Genomic DNA, 16,499 nt, shown 5'->3' on the forward strand with positions numbered 1-16,499 from the left:
AAATGAGCAACAAACTGGGGCTATGAACCATAAGTAATTTAGTAAACTAATATTCCAGTCTTAAATCCTAAAGTCAGCTTTTATTAAATAATGAGTGGTATTGCAAATGAAGCTGTGGAAGAACATGTTTTATAAAAATAACAGACTGCTAAATTAATCTGCTGTAAAGCCACTAAAGAACCCATTAGCCTATACTGATATATATAAAAAAAAAAAAAAAAAAAAAAAAAAACGGGAAGAAGAGACAAAGAAAACCTCTCATTTATAGAAAAACACTGCCTAATAAATGTAGATGGAGGGATATCATTAGAGTATCACCATTTTTTAACTACCATGGTAATAACTAATTTAGGCAAAAATTATCAATGGATCTTAAAACCACTAGAGAAAAGGCTGTTGGGAAATAGAATATTTATAGTCCCAAAGCATCATTCCAAATATTCCTTATTAATTACCTCTATAATGGAGAATTATGGAGACAGCACCTTAATAAATTGTTTACCTTAGCATAATCAATAATGGAACAAATGGATTTCTCATGCCTCCTGATAAGATGAACTTAGAAGGAAAAATATTACCCATGTGGCACATCTACTAAAACATGTTTGTTCCGGGGCAGGCACCTGGTGTGGCAGGTAACATGTTTAAGCAAGGACACCTGCATCCCATAAAGGAGTACCTGGGTTCAAGTCCCGACTCAGCTTCCAACCCCAGCTTCGTATTACTACACATCCTGGGAGACAGCACATGATAATTCCAGCTTCATGTTACTATGGATCCCGGGAGACAGCAGGTAATAGCCCAAGTGTCTGGGTCCCTGCAACCCACGAGGGGAAACGAGAGTGAGTTCCCGCCCATGGATTCAGCCTGCCCCAGCCCTGGCTGTTGTAGGCACTTGGAATTAAGTGACAAGATGGGCGATTTCTCTTGTGCACGCTCTCACTCTCTTTCTGTCTCAGGCTTTCAAATAAATAAAAAATGTTTTTAAAAAGTGACTAGGCTGGATTTTTCAGAAATGTCACTGCTAAAAAAAAAAAAAACACTTATAGATTAATGGAGACTAAGAAAGAGGACACCAAATGCAATGTATAATCCTTAACTGGATCTTGGAACAACAAAAATAGCTATGAAGAATGCTATGGTTGGCTTGGGGTTGGGGGTGGGGGGGAGTGTTGTAACACAGTGAGTTAAACTGCCACCTGCAACACTAGTATCCCTTATAGGTACCAGTTTGAATCCTGGCTGCATCACTTCTAATCCAGTTTCCTGCTAATGCACCAGGGAAAGCATCAGAGGATGACCCAAGTAGTTGGGCCTTTGCAATCATGTGAAAGAACCAGACAAAGACTGTCCTGATATTGGACCAGCTGAGCTCCAGCCATTATAGCCATTTGGGAAGTGAACCAGCAATGAAATCTCTGTCTCTCCTGTCTTTCCGTAACTCTGCCTTTCAAATAAATAATAAAACTTTAACAAAAGGGGAGGTGGGGGAGTGCACTGTGATGTAGCAGGTAAAGCTGCTGCCTGCACTGCTAGCATCCCATGTGGGCGCTGGTTCAACTCCTAGCTGCTCCACTTCCAATCTGGCTTCCTGCTGATGTGTCTGGGAAAGCAGCAGAAGATGGCCCAAGTACTTGAATCCCTGCACCCACATGGGAGACCTGGAAGAAGTTCCTGGCTCCTAGCTTCGGACTGGCCCAGCTCTGGGTGTTGCAGCCATTTGAGGAGTGAACCAGTGAGTGAATGAAAGACCTTTCTGTCTCTCCCCCTCTCTGTCTGCTGCTCTACCCATTGCAGCCGCAGCCATTTGGGGAGAATACTAGTAGATGGAAGACCTCTCTCTCTCTCTCTCTTTCTCTCTCTCTCTCTCTCAGTAACTCTGCCTCTCAAACAAATAAGTAAATCTTAAAAAAAAAAAAAAAACCCACAATGTTATTAGGACAACAGAGGAACTGCATATGTGTTCTATGTTTTACAATAGCAATGTGACAAGTTAAACCTCCTCTGTGACCAAGTTATAAGGGTAAATGTTTTAATTCTTAGAAGATTGTTCTTGAAATATTTAGGCGTAAAGAACTGTTAGGATGTCTATAACTAACTTGCTTGCAAATGGTCTGGACAATGGATGATAATAATAATGAAGTAAATTAAATGCACCAAAATGTTATTGATCGGTAAATCCAGGTGAAGGGGAAACTTGTATTCATTGTACACCTCTTGCAACTTTTCTGCAGTTGTGATATTACTCAACATAAAAGGCTGAAGAAGAAATCAACTAAGGAGGGGAACCTCTTTGGGAATGATAAGTGAGAGATTCAATACATCTGCAGCGCTCGCCATCAGAATCAGGCAACACCACAGGCTACAGGTACCTTCGTGAGGACTAGAGTGGAGACACACTTGCCTGAACAGAACTGCCAAGGCTCCTGCATTGTGTAATGTCAACTACTGTGCTTCCCTACCTTTGTTACCTTACCAAGGACTTGAACCTTTACCCTGTGTCCATCAATATCTTTCTGTTAATCACAGCCCTTCTTGTGAAAATGATACCATAGACTAACCTTGAAATGTAACCACCTATCAAAATATTTCTTTGTCTTAGAAAATAGTTCAAAATCGTGGATTTCAAAAATTGAGTGCTATCCATACTTACATGATAGAAAATAACATTACACAAAATTTTTTGCAATTCCAACTGACCAGCATAGAAAGTTTTGTATTTATTTTGCACAAAAACTTGCTTTAATAAAATCTTTATTTAAGCAAACATGGTTATTTCTGACAAAGCTGAAACAAAGGACTTTTATTATGCTATAAAACATCATAGGTTATTTCTATTTTTTAATTTAAAAAAACCACAACCACTTTAAGAAATGAGCCCATATTTGTTCCTATTTTTTAATGCCAAAAAGAAAAATCTTGAAGTTACCTACCTGTTCTGCATATGATTTTCCAATTCCATCAGTGCTGCCTGTCACAACTGAGAAAGAAAAATAATAGATGAGTTTTAAAACCACAATGAAAAACTGATAATAGTTAGGTCCCATCAATTATTCACAAAAGGATCTGTGCAATATTTTGATGTAAAGGAACGGTGCCAGTGGTTCCAATTTTGGGGTTAAATACCTACGAACAGCAAAAGTTGAAAAGACTGGGGCCAGCACTGTGGCACAGTGGGTTAAGCCGCTACCCATATGGATACCAGTTCAAGTCTCGTCTGCTCCACTTCCAATTCAGCTCCCTGCTAATGGCCCAGAAAGCGGTGGAGGATGGCCCAAGTGCTTAGGTTCCTGCACCCACTTGGGAGACCTGGAAGAAGCTCCTGGCTCCTGGCTTTAGTGAACCAGCGGATGGAAGACCTCTCTCTCTGTCCTTCCCTCTATTTGTCTGTAACTCTGCCTCTCAAATAAATAAGTCTTTAAAAAAAGGGGGGGGGGGGGGAACCTGCAATATCAAGTGTTGATGAGGATGTGGAGCAACTGGAACTGTGATAGTGCAGGTGGCACTATAGATTGACATAATTATTTTTAGAAAAACTATTTGGTGTCATGTCTACAACTATAGATGTGCCTAGTCTACAGCTCAGCAATTTCCAAGAGATACAAATGTGTTACATCTGCCAAAAAATGTTCTTCCATTTATGTATAGCAGGTAAACATGCCAAAATATCAATCTACAGATGAGTAAGTAAATGGAGGTAAAGTCATACAATGAGTACCAAACACCAATAAAAGAAAAACATGAGCAAATCTCCCAGACATCGAGTAAACAAAGTATGACATAAAAGAGGACAATAATTCCATTTATGAAATTCAAAAAAATGACAAAATTAATCTCTGGTAATAGAAGTCAAAACACTGCTTCCTTCTGGGTAGTGGGGCAGTTGACAGTGCATGGGCAGAAGAGGACCATTTGAGGTGCAGAAAAAATTCTATATCTTGATTAGGGTAGCAGTGACCTCTGTGTGTTATGGGCATGTGTGTAAATTTACTGAGTTTTACACAAGTTCACACTTTATATGCTCTACCTTAAACTAATTTATAAGCTATTTAAGGGTACTTCCAAAAATAGAATAAAATGTAATTCTCAGGGAAAGCATATTTCCCCCATAACCTTAAAAACTTTATGTTGCAGAAACATTTGAAACTGTTAACAGTCCCAGCTATACCATGGTGTTTTGTCTCTGGAATGCTGGACTCATATTTGTTGCAAGTTTAGATCGTGGATGTCAGCGTCAAAATATGAGAGATGTCCCCTAAACCTCTCTAAAGCCACTTAAGATCATGGGAAATAAGCTATGGCATAAAGTAGAATTTTCTTTTGTTTGTCCTAAATCACTTCCCTCAAATTATACATACTGGTCTCTAGTTTTGTTATTCAGAAATATGGCACATACACTCTGGAAGGCCACAGATGATGGCTCAAGTATTTGGGTCTCTGCCACTCATATGGGAGACCTGGATGTAGACTCCTGGCTCTGGCCTGGCATAGTCATTGCTGACGTGTGCATTTGGGAAGTGAACTATCACATGGAAGATGGATTTCTCTCTCTCTCTCTCTCTCTCTCCCTCCCTCCCTCCCTCTCTCTGTTACCCTTCCAAATAAATAAAAATGAACAACATAAAAAAAACTTTTGGCCGGCGCCGTGGCTCAACAGGCTAATCCTCCGCCTTGCGGCGCCAGCACACCGGGTTCTAGTCCCGGTCAGGGCACCGATCCTGTCCCGGTTGCCCCTCTTCCAGGCCAGCTCTCTGCTGTGGCCAGGGAGTGCAGTGGAGGACAGCCCAAGTGTTTGGGCTCTGCACCCCATGGGAGACCAGGAGAAGCACCTGGCTCCTGCCATCGGAACAGTGCGGTGCGCCGGCCGCAACGCGCTACCACAGCGGCCATTGGAGGGTAAACCAACGGCAAAAGGAAGACCTTTCTCTCTCTCTCTCACTGTCCACTCTGCCTGTCAAAAAAAAATAATAAATAAATTTAAAAAAATAAATAATAAAAAAAAACTTTTTAGAAAATCAGAAATATTGGAGCTGGTGCTGTGGAATAATAGGCTAAGCCTCCGCCTGTGGCACTAACATTCCATATGGGCACTGGTTCGTGTCCTGGCTACTCTTCTTCCAATCCAGCTCCCTGTTTTTGGCCTTGGAAACCAGTGAAGGATGGCCCATGTGCTTGGGCCCCTGCACCTGCATGGGAGACCCAGAAGAAGCTCCTGGCTCCTGCCTTTGGATTGGCTCAACTCTTGACATTGTGGCCATTTGGGGAGCGAACCAATGGATGGAAGACCTTTCTCTCTGTCTCTCCCTCTCTCTGTCTCTAACTCTACCTCTCAAATAAATAAATAAAATATTTAAAAAAGAAAAAGAAAGAAATATTCAGAGAACAATGGAAGAGTATAACAAATTCCCATATACGCATGGCCTAGCTTCACTGATGCTGAGCCTGAGGTTAACTTGCTTCATATTTTCACTGCTTCTTCCCACCTCAGGTTATTTTGAAGTGAATCCCAGATATCCTACCACTTCATCCTAAACATGTCAGTAAAAGCCACAATACCATTATCACATTCCTTATAACAAATAATTCCTTGATATCAAATGTCTAATCAGTATAAATTTCCCCAAATGTTTCAAAAAACTTTTAACAATTTGCTTCAATAAGGATTCAGTAACTCCTATAACTTGGTTTTTTTGTTTTGTTTTGTTTTTTGACCGGCAGAGAGGACAGTGAGAGAGAGAGAGACAGAGAGAAAGGTCTTCCTTTACGTTGGTTCACCCTCCAATGGCCGCCGCAGCTGGCGTGCTGCGGCCGGCGCACCGCGCTGATCCAAAGGCAGGAGCCAGGTACTTATCCTGGTCTCCCATGGGGTGCAGGGCCCAAGCACTTGGGCCATCCTCCACTGCACTCCCGGGCCATAGCAGAGAGCTGGCCTGGAAGAGGGGCAACCGGGAGAGAATCCGGCGCCCCGACCGGGACTAGAACCCGGTGTGCCGGCGCCGCAAGGTGGAGGATTAGCCTGTTGAGCCACAGCGCCGGCCATAACTTGGTTAACATGTGTACTAAAACCTCTTATAACCTATAAGTTTTCCCTATCTACCTACCTACCTACCAATCTCCCTCCCCTTCCCCCTCCCCCCCCCCCTTCCCTTTCCCTTTCCCTCTCCCTCTCCCTGTTCAGGATATCGGGTCATACATTTGTGCTATCCCAGCCCGGCCTTTGCTGATTGAATTATCCTGAATGTGTCCCTCTCTCCTCCATTGGTTGGACGGAGATACTTGATCAAACTCAGGTTTGATGTTTTTGGATACTTCCTAAGTGAAATCGCATCTTTATGTTGGGAGGCACATGTCTGATTATCTTCCTGTTACATCAGCAGCCTCTGATGATCACCACTGAGATCCATTATTTCATTAGGAATTGCCAAAATGGTGACATCTGAACTCAAGCATGAGTCTTCATCTCTCAGCTGGGATATTTCTATAGAGGAATTAGTCCTCATTAGTTGGTTACCATGATAAAACAGTTTGCACAGGAACACAAGACAAATGTTTAATTTTTTTCACCTCTATCGCTTTTCAAAATAAATTGGTTCCCAGGCATCTCCCAAAAGTAGTGCATGTTTATAAGAAACACTGCTAACTCACAGATATAAATATCTGTGGCAAAATCACTTTGTAAATAAGTGTTCTCAGGCTTCAATCTCTGTCTCCCTCCCTTAGCTTAAACTTCCTTTACCCTGTTATGATAATTGCCAATCAGCCTTTTACTACCGATTAACTGAGTTGAAAGAGTGGTGCACTGGAAGGCTTAGGAGTTCATTTATCTTCTCCACAGATAACATCTTGATGTTAAATCTTATGTTGAGGGTCTGGCACTGTGGCGCAGCAGGTTAAAGCCCCAGCCTGCAGCACTGGCATCCCATATGGGCACTGGTTCGAGTACCAGCTGCTCCACTTCTGATCCAGCTCACTGATAATGCACCTGGGAAAGCAGCAGAAGGTGGCCCAAGTACTTGGGCCCTTGCACCCACATGAAAGACCCAGAAGACACCCCTGGGTTCTGACTTTGGTTAGGCTCAGCTCTGGCCTTTGCAGCCATTTAGAGAGTGAACCAGCAGATGGAAGACATCTACCTCTCTCTGTAACTCTTTCAAATAAATAAAAATAAATCTTTAAAGAAACAAAAAGCTTATGAAAAAAAATCTTGGCTTGATTGACTTCTTCACTCCCACCCTCATCCAGGAAACTCAGACCCTAAACAAAAAATGAGCAGCAGGCAACCTCTGAGTTGAACAGAGCCCACTTTGCCATCATTAAAATTACCAAAAGAAAATTAGGACCATCCTATCGGCCATCAACCAGAGAGCCATGAGCACTGCACTAGGCAGACACCCGCGCACAAGCTGTTCACGCACCTGTCAGCCCCACCTCCAATCTATCAAATTTTTTACCCTTAGTCCCTAGGGCAGTCAAAATTAAGTGACAGTTGCTCTGCATTTTGGGAAAAAAACAAAACCTGCTCTCTTCCACCAATGACTGGCTTGCTACATATAAGGAGAGCAAACCCAGATATTTAGGGGTTCTACAAACAATAGTGGCAGACCCTAGCTATCTGATATCGAGCATCAATGAAAGCACTTTCCACCTCATGATCAATTCCATTGTGCATTTCTGCAACTTTTCACCTCCTGAGTGCTTGGGGAGTCGTGGAGATACACATTTGACTCGGCATCTCTGTTACTGAATGCTAATGTTTCACATATAAAAGACAAATATTCTAATAATCCTCTTCAGTTCTCTCCTTTTTTCTCTCTCCATGGTAAACTTTTCTGCTCTCTCCAAGATCCAGAACTTCACCTCCTGCCCTCTTCCTTCAAAACCTTGTTCAAGTACCACCAACCCCACTGTTCCAGATCACTTCAAACAAAAGAACCCTTTCTCTTCGCTAAACACCCACAGCACTTGACACACCTTGTCTTCTGGCGCTTTACTACCTCTGTTTTGAACTGCATTTCCTGATGTCTACATGTCTTAGTTCTTGTATCACACAGCAGTCTCCTTGCTCTGTGGTGCCCATAAGGTAAGTGCTCAGTAGATATTTACTGAATGCATGGATGACGCTCAGCATTCTGTTGGTATTTTTTATTTATTTATTTATTTATTTGACAGGTAGAGTTATAGACAGTGAGAGAGAGAGACAGAGAGAAAAGTCTTCCTTTCGGTGGTCACTCCCCAAATAGCCACTACAGCCAGTGCACTGCACTGATTTGAAGCCAGGAGCCAGGTGCTTCTTCCTGGTCTCCCATGTGGGTGCAGGGGCCTAAGCACTTGGGCCATCCTCAACAGCCCTCCCAGGCCACAGCAGAGAGCTGGACTGGAAGAGGAGCAACTGAGACTAGAACCTGGTGCCCAATGTGGGATGCTGGCACCACAGGTGGAGGATTAACCAAGTGAGCCACGGCACTGGTTCCTGTATTTTTTAAAAAGATTTATTTATTAGGGGCCAGCACTGTGGCTTAGTCGGCTAAGCCTCCACCTGCAGTGCCAGCATCCTATATAGGCACTGGTTCGTGTCCCAGCTACTTCTCTTCTGATCCAGCTCTCTGCTTAGAGCCTGAAAAAGCAGTGGAAGATGGCCCAAATGCTTGGGCTCCTGCACCCATGTGGGAGACTCGGAAGAAGCTCCTGGTTCATATTAGCTAAGCTCCAGCCATTGTGGCCATTTGGGGAGTGAACCAGCAGATGGAAGACCATGGAAGACCTCTCTGTTTCTCCCTCTCTCTGCAACTCTACCTCTAAAATAAATAATATTTAAAAAAAAAAAAAAAGGATCAGCTACTCTTTGCTGGCTGTGTGATCTTATAAAAGAAAAAAAGATTGATTTATTTGAAAGTCAGAGTTAGAGAGAGAGGGAGAAACATAGGGAGAGCTCTGCCATCCATTCGTTCCCTCCCCAGATGGCCGCAACTGTCCAAGGTTGATCCAGGTAGAAGCCAGGAGCTACATTTAGGTCTCCCATGTGGATGGCAGGGGCCCAAACACTGTGCCATGTTCTGCTGCTTTTCCCTGGCCATTAGTAGGGAGGAGGATCAGGAGTGGAGCAGCCTGGACACGAAATCAGCGCCCAGATAGCATGCTGGTATTGTAGGCAGCAGTTGTACCCACTATACCACAACTCTGGCCATTCTTTGTTTAAAACAAAAACACAGGATATACCTGCTTTCCTAAAAGCCTGGCTTCTCCAAGATCTTCACTTTACGAGTACAGTATCTTATACTGTCCTACACTAAACACCTATCAGTTAACTGACCTGTATCGGCGATGCATTTGGTACTAGATTATTCTGGTTAACACTACAACTGTGGGAAGAAGCAAAACATATATATGATTACAGCAGTGAGTCTATGGCAATATCAGATGTTTCAGATGGAGAGATTAAAAATCCCCTAACCAGAATTTGTCTAAGAATTAAATTACATCAAAGTTACTCAATAGGCTGCATCTAAATTTTTTGGCTGAAATAAATTTAAAAGAATATAGGAGGGCTGGCACTGTGGCACAGTGGGTAAAGCCTCTACCTGCAGTGCCAGCATCTCATATGGGTGCCAGCTGGAGTCCCAGCTGCTCTACTTCTAATCCAGCTCTCTGCTATGGCCTGGGAAAGCAATGGAAAATGGTCCACGTGCTTAGGTCCTTGTACTCATGTGGAAGACCCAGAAGAATCTCCTGGCTCCTGGCTTCAGATCAGCCCAGCTGCAGCCTTTGTGACCATTTGGGGAGTGAACCAGCAGATGGAAGATTCTCTCTCTTTCTGCCTCTCTGTAACTTTGTCTTTCAAATAAATAATAATCTTTTTTAAAAACTGTCAAATAAAAATTTACTTAAAAAAATACATGTACATCTGTTTTAAAAATCACTAACCCTAGGCTGCTTCAAGCTGACATACCATACTTTAAAATTAAGCACAAAGTCCAGAATATGCCAGCTGTAGAAATCTGAGAATATGCTTAATGGACAGCAAGTCTTCCTTTTCCAAACTCTCCAGTTCTCAGAATTCACAGTGGGCACTGTGAGTGCACTGGCCTGACCCTCTGTTACAAAGTTACCTGCTCTCAGCTCCAGACTGAGTCTCTCGCAGCCCTCAGTCAAGGGGAACTTGCTGCCCCCACACAGTTCCAGCCTCACGACTGCTCCATGCTCAGGGCAAACATCGGGCTCTGAGACCCCATTTAGGCGTCCCTGAAAGGCCAGCTCAGGTTCAGGGCTTCCAACGTTATCCGCGGTGGCCTTTATACACCTGCACCCCAATCTGATTTCTCCCTCTGCTCCATCCAGCTTTGCTTCCTCATAGGTATAGTGCATTTCCCAGTTCAACCAACACACACCTCAATGTCCAAGCCTCCTTCCAAATAAACTTGACCTCTGATAGAGGGGAACTTCTGAGAGCCTGCAGTCAAGCTCTTTTAAAAAAAAAAAAAAAATTATTTCTGTCTGCATTTTGAAAAACAAAGGAGCTATAAAAGCTTAAACTGAAGAGCACCACTACCCTACCCCACACTTCAGCACCCTCCAACAATATTCCACCCCCAAAAGCAACTACTATAGTTTCACTGCTTCTAGTTGGCTTTCCTTGTGTTTACAAACAAGTTCTAAATCCCATGCTTCCATTGTTATTCACTGATTGGCCAACTCTTCATGACTTACTGACTTTTACTTGATGAGCACTCGCACTCCGTTCTCACTCTCCGCATCCATTCAAATGAAGTAATACCACAGCAGCCTGTCAATAACATTCACATTACTGGAACACTGTCACTTCATTCTGAAGCTCACCACCCAGAATTAAGGCAGATCTCACAGCATGGTCCCCCAAAAGACTGCCCCTACTTCAGGCACCAGCCACAATTTCAGTGTTCTACAAGCCACCCACACTTTTGACCAACTGGCTAAAGTTTGAGGGTTTCCACAACCCCCTCAAGGTTTGATAACTTGTCAGAACTCACTGAACTCGGGAAAATTTATGGTCACAGCTTTCTTGTAGAGGACACAAACCTTAAACAACTAAATTAAGACATAAAGGGCAAGGTCTGGAAGAGTCCAAAACGCAGAGCTTTCCTCCCGCATGCCACACAGTCAGGGTACATCACTTTCCCAGCACATCAAGGTCTTCACAAGATTCATTGTCCAGAGTTTTCATCAGGTTCCATGACAAAGGCACTGATGGAACCACTGGTCACATGAATGAAATGATCTCTGGTCCTCCTCCCCAGCCCAAGGGCTGGGCTGGTATAGTTAATCTCAAGCCCCAACACTGGAGGGTTTGGTGCAGCAGTGAGGTTGCCACTCGGGGTGCCCACGTCCCTCTCTACCAGAGTACCTAGTTTAGGCCCAGCTACTCTGCTTTCTACCCAATTTCCTGCTAAGGTGCACACTGGGAGGCAGCAGATAATCGTTCAAGTACTGGGGTCCCTGCAATTCATCTGAGAAAACCAGATCTGAGTTTCCAGGCTCCTGGCGTTAGCCTGGCCCAGGGCATTTAGGAAGTACACTAGCAGAAAGTAGATTTATCTCTCTGCCTTTCAAATAAAATGAAAACAAATACAAAGCCCCAACCCTTTCATCAGAAGGTTGGTCTTTCTGGTATGATCAACTCCCTTCTTGAAATTATCTAGGGTCCCACCAGTTGTCATCTCATTATCACAAACCATCAGGGCCCACCATGAATAATAAGACAGACACTCCTATCACTCAGGATCGAAAGACCTAAAGTCTCCCTCCCAGGAACCAGGGACAAAGGCAGTCAAATTCTTTACTATACAACAATTATTGCCATTAGATAAGTATATTATTATACACCATTGAGCCAAATAGTATAGCATAGTTATATTTTCTTTCAGAGTTAACTTTTTGGACACAAAAAGATGTATTTTACAACAGTTTTAGACTTAAAAAAGTAAAGATAGTACAAAATTAGTTGTACTCTAAGTCTAGTTTCTCCTATTACTAACGTATCACATTATTATGGTACATTTGTCACAGTTCCAAAACCAATATTAATGCAATCAGTTAAAATCTATATCTTGTTCAGATTTCATTACTTATTCTTTTTCTGTCCTAGGATCCCAATCAATATATCATATTACATTTAGTCATGAGGTCTCCTCATGTGACAGTGTAAACATTAGTCATTTTTTCATTACTATAATAAAATACCTGAAGCAGGCTATTTAAGAAGAAAAAGAGGTTTCTTTAGCTCACAGCTTTGGAGGTTCAAGGGCATGGGCTTAGCATCAACTCAGTTCTGATGAGGGCCCATATCACAGCAGATGGAATGGCAGGGGTACCAATGCTCTGGTGGGAGTGATTACATCTTCTCAGTACAGGAAGCCAGAGGAATCTTTCCTCTTAAAAAAACAAAATAAAATAAAAGGAAGCCAGAGGGAGGCTGGAGGTGGGGGAGCCAGGCTCAAGCTTTTATAATAATCTGCTCACAAGAAGCAATGAGGGTCCTATGAAAAACACCCCTGAGGAATCTTGGCAATTGACCTAAGGCCATCTCCTCCCTAAGGTCCCAACTATCTGCTAACACTGTCATCCTGGGAATCAAGCCCTCAACACATGGATCTTTGCAGGACACTCAAATTACAGCAGTAAGGGACCAAAAATTTTCTTTCATGTTTTTATTGAAGTCTTTGTAGGAGTGGGAGTGGATGTTTAACCTTGCAAGTGAGATATCCACATCCCACTTCAGATTGCCTGGGTTCTATTGCTGGCTACAGCTCTGGACTCCAACTTCCTGCTAACGCAGATGCTGAGAGGCAAAGAAGATGGCACATGGCTGGGTTCCTGTCACCCAAATGGGAGACCTAGACTGAGTCTGAGTTTCTGGCTTCACCCCCAGCCCAACCCCAGCTGCTGCAGGAATTTGGAGAAAGGAGTCAGTGGATGGGAGTGCTTGCTTTCTCAATCTCTATGGCACTCAAATTTTAAAAGCTTAATAAGAGTCTATATTCCAATCCCACATAATAGCTTAACCAGATAATGAATTCTAAGCAGGAAATGTTTGATCATTCTGACTTCAGACCATTTGTAAGTGACTTGCTTCTATGTCACTGGGGCTTTTAAATTTATCGCTTTATCTTTAGTTCTGTGTCATGATAATATACCATGGAGTAGGTGTGTTTTCCATTCATTGGTTCTAGGCATGGGTGGGTCTTAAAATTCTGACCAATTCTGGGAATTTTCTTTTATTATTTTTTTTTTAATTTAAGTTACAGTTTAATCCATCTTTTAAAAACAATTTTTGCCTCAGCAGTTGAATTTCAATAGCATTAGTTCTCTCCCCCCAAAAAAAACCTTTTATTTAAGGTATACAAACTTCATGCGTTTTGTAAATATGACTTTAGGAACATAGTGACAGTGGTTCTTCCCATAATACCCATGCTCCCACCCCCACTCCTACCATTCTTCCTCTTCCCTCTTCTGTTCTCATTCTTATTTTTACTAAGTTCTATTTTCAATTAACTTTATACACAGAAGATTAAATCTACACTAAGTAACAAGTTCAAAAAAATATGAAAGAAAAAACTGTTCCTTAACAGTTTTTTTATTTCTCTTTTGATTTCTTCTATGACCCACTTTTCATTCAGGAACATGTTGTTCGGTCTCCATGTGTTTGCATATGTTCTAGAGATTCTTGAGTTGTTGACTTCCAGTTTCATTCCACTGTGGTCAGAGAAGACGCATAGTATGATTTCAAATTTTCTTTTTTTTTATTTGCTGAGACTTGCTTTATGGCCTGGCCTGTGGTCTATCCTAGAGAAAGTTCCATGCACTAGTGGGAAAAATGTGTATTCTGCAACTGTAGGATGAAAAGTTCTGTAGATATTCATTATGCTCATTTGGTCTATAGTGTCAATTAACTAGGCTATCTCCATGCTGATTTTCTGTCTGGTTGATCTGTCCATTGCTGAAAGTGGGGTATTGAAATCTCCCATTACTGTTGTATGGGGGCCTAAGTCTCCTTTTAGATCCATTAACATTTCTTTTAAATAGTCAAGTAACCTGTAATTAAGTGTATACATTTATTATAGTCACATCCTCCTATTGAATTGGTCCCTTAATCATTGCATAGTGCCCTTCTTTGTCTCTTTTAAGTTTTTGTGTTAAAGTCTATTTTGTCTGATATTAAAATGGCTACACCAGCTCTCTTTTGATTTCTCTTGGTATGGAATATCTTTTCCATCCCTTCATTTTCAGTCTGCATGTATCTTTGTTGGTAATATGTGTTTCTTGTAGGCAGAAAATAGATGGGTTTTGCTTTTTAATCCATTCCGTCATTCTGTATCTTTTAACTGGAGAATTTAGGTCACTTACATTCAAGGTGACTATTTTTTTTTAAGATTTTATTTATTTATTTGACAGGTAAAGTTACAGACCGTGAGAGAGAGAGAGAGACAGAGAGAAAGGTCTTCCTTCCGTTGGTTCACCCCCCAAACAGCCGCCATGGCCGGCGCTGTGCCAATCTGAAGGCAGGAGCTAGGCACTTCCTCCTAGTCTCCCATGCAGGTACAGGACCCAAGCACCTGGGCCATCCTCCACTGCCTTCCAGGGCCACAGCAGAGAGCTGGACTGGAAGAGGAGCAACTGGGACTAGAACCCGGCGCCCATATGGGATGCTGGGGCCGCAGGCAGAGGATCAACCAAATGAGCCACGGCGCCAGCCACCAAGGTGACTATTGATAAGTAATGACTTGGTCCTGACATTTTTCCATAAATATTCCTACTGTGTACGTTAGATTTCCTTCATACTTTTACTGGGAGATTTTCTGCCTTCACCTTCTTTCACGGTGATGACTATGTTTCTGTGTTTCTGTGTGTAGCTCAGCCCTAAGCATCTTTTGTAAGGCTGGATGAGTGGTGATAAGTTCTTTCAATTTCTGTTTGTTATGGAAAGTCTTTATTTCACCTTCATTCATAAATGAGAGCATTGCAGTGTACAGTATTCTAGGTTGACAGTTTTTTCTTCTTAAAACTTGGAATTTATCTTGCCATTCTCTCCTAGTAGGGTTTCTGATGAGAAATCAGCTGTGGGTTTACTTGCAGATCCTCTGAAAGTAATCTGGCATTTCTCTCATGCACATTTTAGAATCTTTTCTTTATGTTTTACTTTGGAGAATTTGACTAGAATGTGTCATGGTAAAAATCTTTTCTGGTCATCTCCATTAGGAGTTCTATGTGCTTCCTATACTTGGACGCCCATTTCTTTCTCCAAATTGGGGAGTTTTTCTGTAATTATTTGACTAAAAAGGACTTCTAATCCATTCTCTCTTTCCACACCTTCAGGAACTCCTAATATCCATACATTGAATCATTTGATAGCATCTCATAAATCTCCAACACTGTTTTTTAGTTTTCTAATTTCTTTTTTTGTTTGTTTGTTTGGTCTGACTGTAAAATTTTCAGAGATTTGTATTCTAATTAGGATATTCTTTCTTTGGCCTCACCAATTCTGCAGTTAGGGCTTTCAACTGCATTTTTTATTTGTTCTATCGAATTCTTCATTTCCAATATTTCATTTTGATTTCTCTTTAAAAATCTCAATTTCATGAGAAAAAATTTCTTTCACGTCATATATAATTTCTTTAGTTTGTGGATTAGCTCTGTTGGCATAGTCTCATGCTCACCTCCTCTCCTCCAAGTAGACCAACGTCCAGGCACTAGCCCCAGTGGGTACAATATTCATCTTCACTGCCACAAGAACCACAAGGATCTGTGCAGCCTCAGTGTGAGCACAGATCCTGTAGCAGTGACACTCACCAGGGAATCAGGGAGCCTGGAGCGTGTGGAGCTGCCCACAGTGACTGACCAAAGACCCAGGTACACCCTGTGCCCTCACATATAGCTACAGTGTTTTCACAGTCACAGCACACAAGGCTCCCACAGTCATGAGTATTCAGTCCCCTTTCAAATCTCCCAGCCAGACTGGTTGCTGGGTGCACCTACATGAGCTGGTGCAGCTGTCATACATGTCCAAAATGGAGCCCACTCACTCTCAGCTAGTTACAGCACATCAGTGCCAGTGGTCGGGGACAGAGAAATGTGCCCCCCCCCCTTTTTCCTCCAGGTTGGCAGTTTAATATCCTCCACAGAGCTCCAAGACAAACACACCAGGCTCTTCCCACAGCGTTATTGCCAGTGGCTTGGGTTTTTGCAGTCTGGTCTCACCTCACTCTTGGCTGCTGGGGTCCTGAGTTGTGTGCGTCCACATCCTCCACATAGATCCACAGTGTCCCTCTAATTTGCATGGAGTTTCCTCTGCTGTTTTCTCCCTATCTCTTCCCTGAAACTGCACTCTCTCCACACTTTTAAAACTATCTTCCCCTAGCCTAGAGCAGTAAGCTCCCTCCCTACCCCACCATCTTGGTGCCTCTCTATATTAATTCTTTGAGAATATCTTACCCACATCTTTTTATTCTTAGAGTTCCTATTGAACGGAA

General features: G+C 42.5%; 1 protein-coding gene across 1 annotated transcript in view; it reads right to left on the reverse strand.

Annotated features, from left to right (window-relative positions):
* HSD17B12 (hydroxysteroid 17-beta dehydrogenase 12) overlaps positions 1–16,499 on the reverse strand; it is a 204,323-nt gene that overhangs the window by 124,665 nt on the left and 63,159 nt on the right. The window contains exon 2 of the mRNA XM_062196279.1: positions 2,934–2,980. Coding sequence (XP_062052263.1) covers positions 2,934–2,980 — 47 coding nt within the window. The remainder of the gene's footprint in view (positions 1–2,933; positions 2,981–16,499) is intronic.

This window comes from Lepus europaeus, chromosome 7 (assembly GCF_033115175.1).
Source record: "Lepus europaeus isolate LE1 chromosome 7, mLepTim1.pri, whole genome shotgun sequence".
Classification (NCBI taxonomy): domain Eukaryota; kingdom Metazoa; phylum Chordata; class Mammalia; order Lagomorpha; family Leporidae; genus Lepus; species Lepus europaeus.